Source organism: Micropterus dolomieu, linkage group LG04 (genome assembly GCF_021292245.1).
Source record: "Micropterus dolomieu isolate WLL.071019.BEF.003 ecotype Adirondacks linkage group LG04, ASM2129224v1, whole genome shotgun sequence".
Classification (NCBI taxonomy): domain Eukaryota; kingdom Metazoa; phylum Chordata; class Actinopteri; order Centrarchiformes; family Centrarchidae; genus Micropterus; species Micropterus dolomieu.
In genome coordinates, this window is record NC_060153.1 from 6,326,444 (window position 1) to 6,328,782 (window position 2,339).

A 2,339-nucleotide genomic window follows, 5' to 3' on the forward strand; every position below is an offset into this window, starting at 1 on the left:
GGCCTTGTGCAAGACCTCAGCATCTGCCTTGGCATTGAAGTTTCCACTGGCTTTCACAGTTCCTCTGCTGGCCTACAACATGGAAGAAATGGGCATAAGAGGATTTTTCAGTGGTAAATTTGTTATGTAAAGTGTATGTAAAGTTATGTATTTTATGTAGGGCAGCCGATATCCCCTTATTCTGGACCTCTATGCTGAACTTTGAAATGTTCTTCCAACTGTGATATACAGATGACACAGTACAAAATACTGCACAGAACCCATAATACCTACAGCAGATTATTTTTAATGAGACTTGCACACTCACAACTTCCATCATAACACCATGCTAGGAACCTGACAATAATACAAAAACCTTTATTGAAGTGTTCCCATGATATTGGACTTCAATCGCCATGTTCCCCATGATCTTTGCCTTGTCGGAAATCTCAGCAAGCTTCAAATCTCAAAACAAACCTATTTTATTCTCGCTAACTAAAGCAAAACCTTAATTGAAAATATCTTTAAAAAATCTCTCTCTCTCTCTCTCTCTCTCTCTCTCTCTCTCTGGATATCGCTAAAGTTTGAAAAAAGCCACTGTCTTCTTCAATTTTCTTGTTGTTTGATCAATAAAAGCAAATAAATAACTCCTCTTCTTTGTGTGCGTTAATGTAAGACCTTGTGACACTTGTTCTGTACATAGGCTCATCAAACACTTGGCAATCTGATTACCAAGCTAATAGCCTAATTTCCTTGAATGTCGAAACAGTAGGCCTATTTCAGAAGAGCATATGGATAGGCTACACACTTAAGACAGCAAGAATGCCATTTGGAGATTTTTAGACAAAGTTCTGCTTTCTGCAACAATGCTCCACTCATTCCAGACACTCCCTAAAAAGAAAATACAATGCCTTCTGAACATACCATTCAGTGCACAGGTGTGGCTCATTGATTAAATGACAACATTTAAAATCTTTCAATGCGAGGAATGTGCTCTATCAGGCTTGGGCTGCACAGACAGGTCTGATTTGATCTTTTCACTGCATTTGCTAAGGAGAGGTCCGGTGTACAGCTCCAGATCAAACTGATAATCATCAATATGACATTTTACTGTGGTAATGTATCCTACAACTCCACCCTGACAAAGAACACTGATTCCCTAAAACTACTGAATCACATAACCTAAATAACGGATTTTTGCAAATAGGCTAAGGCTACTCTCACAATATGACTTTAGTTATCCTTCGTATGAAAAGTTTGCCGTGTTTCTTTATGTTAACAGATGAAACGTGAAGTGAAAATTACTCACCATTTTGACAGTCTTGGAGGTTTGTTCGGCGGTAAGAAGAAAATCTGTTCAAGAGAGAAACAAGATTGTTAAACAACGAAACGTGACAAATACCGAACTCTCTCTAAAGACCACATGTATCCTAGTTAATTCTGCAATGATCGTTCTAGTTTTTATCCGGTGCCTGATCTACTCTCCAGTCTAGCTTGAGTGGCGTAGCTGTCAAACTTCCGTAAACCAGACATGACAGCCTTGTGTCGACAGGTAGACCCTGGCTGTCCCAGCTCATCTTTGCTGCTGATTTTTTTCCCCCTGAATGTTACAACGATAAACGGAAAGTGTTTCGGTGATGTGAGACGCTTACCACGGAGTTGCACCAGGCAGACGGAGAGGACAGGTGTGACACCTGTTATAAGAGAAGAGAAGAAGGACCGACCGCCGACAGGGCGGGTCCAGATTATTTTGGGGACAAAGGGTGGAACAACAGTTAAATTAGGGGAGGTCTAACAGTGACAACAAAAACGAAGGCCACCAGAGATCTCTCTCTTCAATATTTTTACTACTAACTGAGGTAACAATTAAATTGTAGTTAAACAATGTATTTCACAAATTCATTGTGTCACCGTGGTGACGTGTGTGTGAGAGAGAGAGATTGGAGCTGCGTATGGTCACGCCCCCTCGTTAGTGGTGAATGGCTACCGGTGTGGGTGTGTGGGAAGTCTGGGGACAGGTGCACCTTTATAACAAGACGGGAGAAACCCGGAAGAAGAACACGGGAGTAGGGAAGAGTAGAGCCGACGGCAGGACAGCAGGACGGCAGCTGCACCAAAGGCGGCAAGCTAGAGAGACGCGGTGGTCACCACGCACGACGTGAGGCGGAGAGTCGACTTTTATGAGTTTTTATTATTAACTCTCTTTATAATTTTTAGGCCTTTTGATGAACTTATTTTTGTGCTTCCTTTTTTTAATAAAGACACTGGCATTGGTTTTATAAACTGTACTGGTCTGAGCCTCATGTTTCGGTGCAGCCCGTTCCCCAGCAGAATCTTACCCAAATTAAGTTTTAATTGTT

At 41.6% G+C, this 2,339-nt stretch overlaps 1 protein-coding gene across 1 annotated transcript in view; it reads right to left on the reverse strand.

Moving 5' to 3' along the window:
• Positions 1–1,937, reverse strand: part of LOC123970115 (annexin A5-like) — a 10,451-nt gene extending 8,514 nt beyond the window's left edge. The window contains exons 1-3 of the mRNA XM_046047992.1: positions 1,632–1,937; positions 1,289–1,332; positions 1–72 (exon numbers count right to left, since the gene is read on the reverse strand). The exon at positions 1–72 is cut by the window's left edge and continues 10 nt beyond it. Of these exons, the coding sequence (XP_045903948.1) occupies positions 1–72; positions 1,289–1,291 (75 nt within the window). The 5' untranslated portion in view covers positions 1,292–1,332; positions 1,632–1,937. The remainder of the gene's footprint in view (positions 73–1,288; positions 1,333–1,631) is intronic.
• Positions 1,938–2,339: the final 402 nt, after the last annotated feature.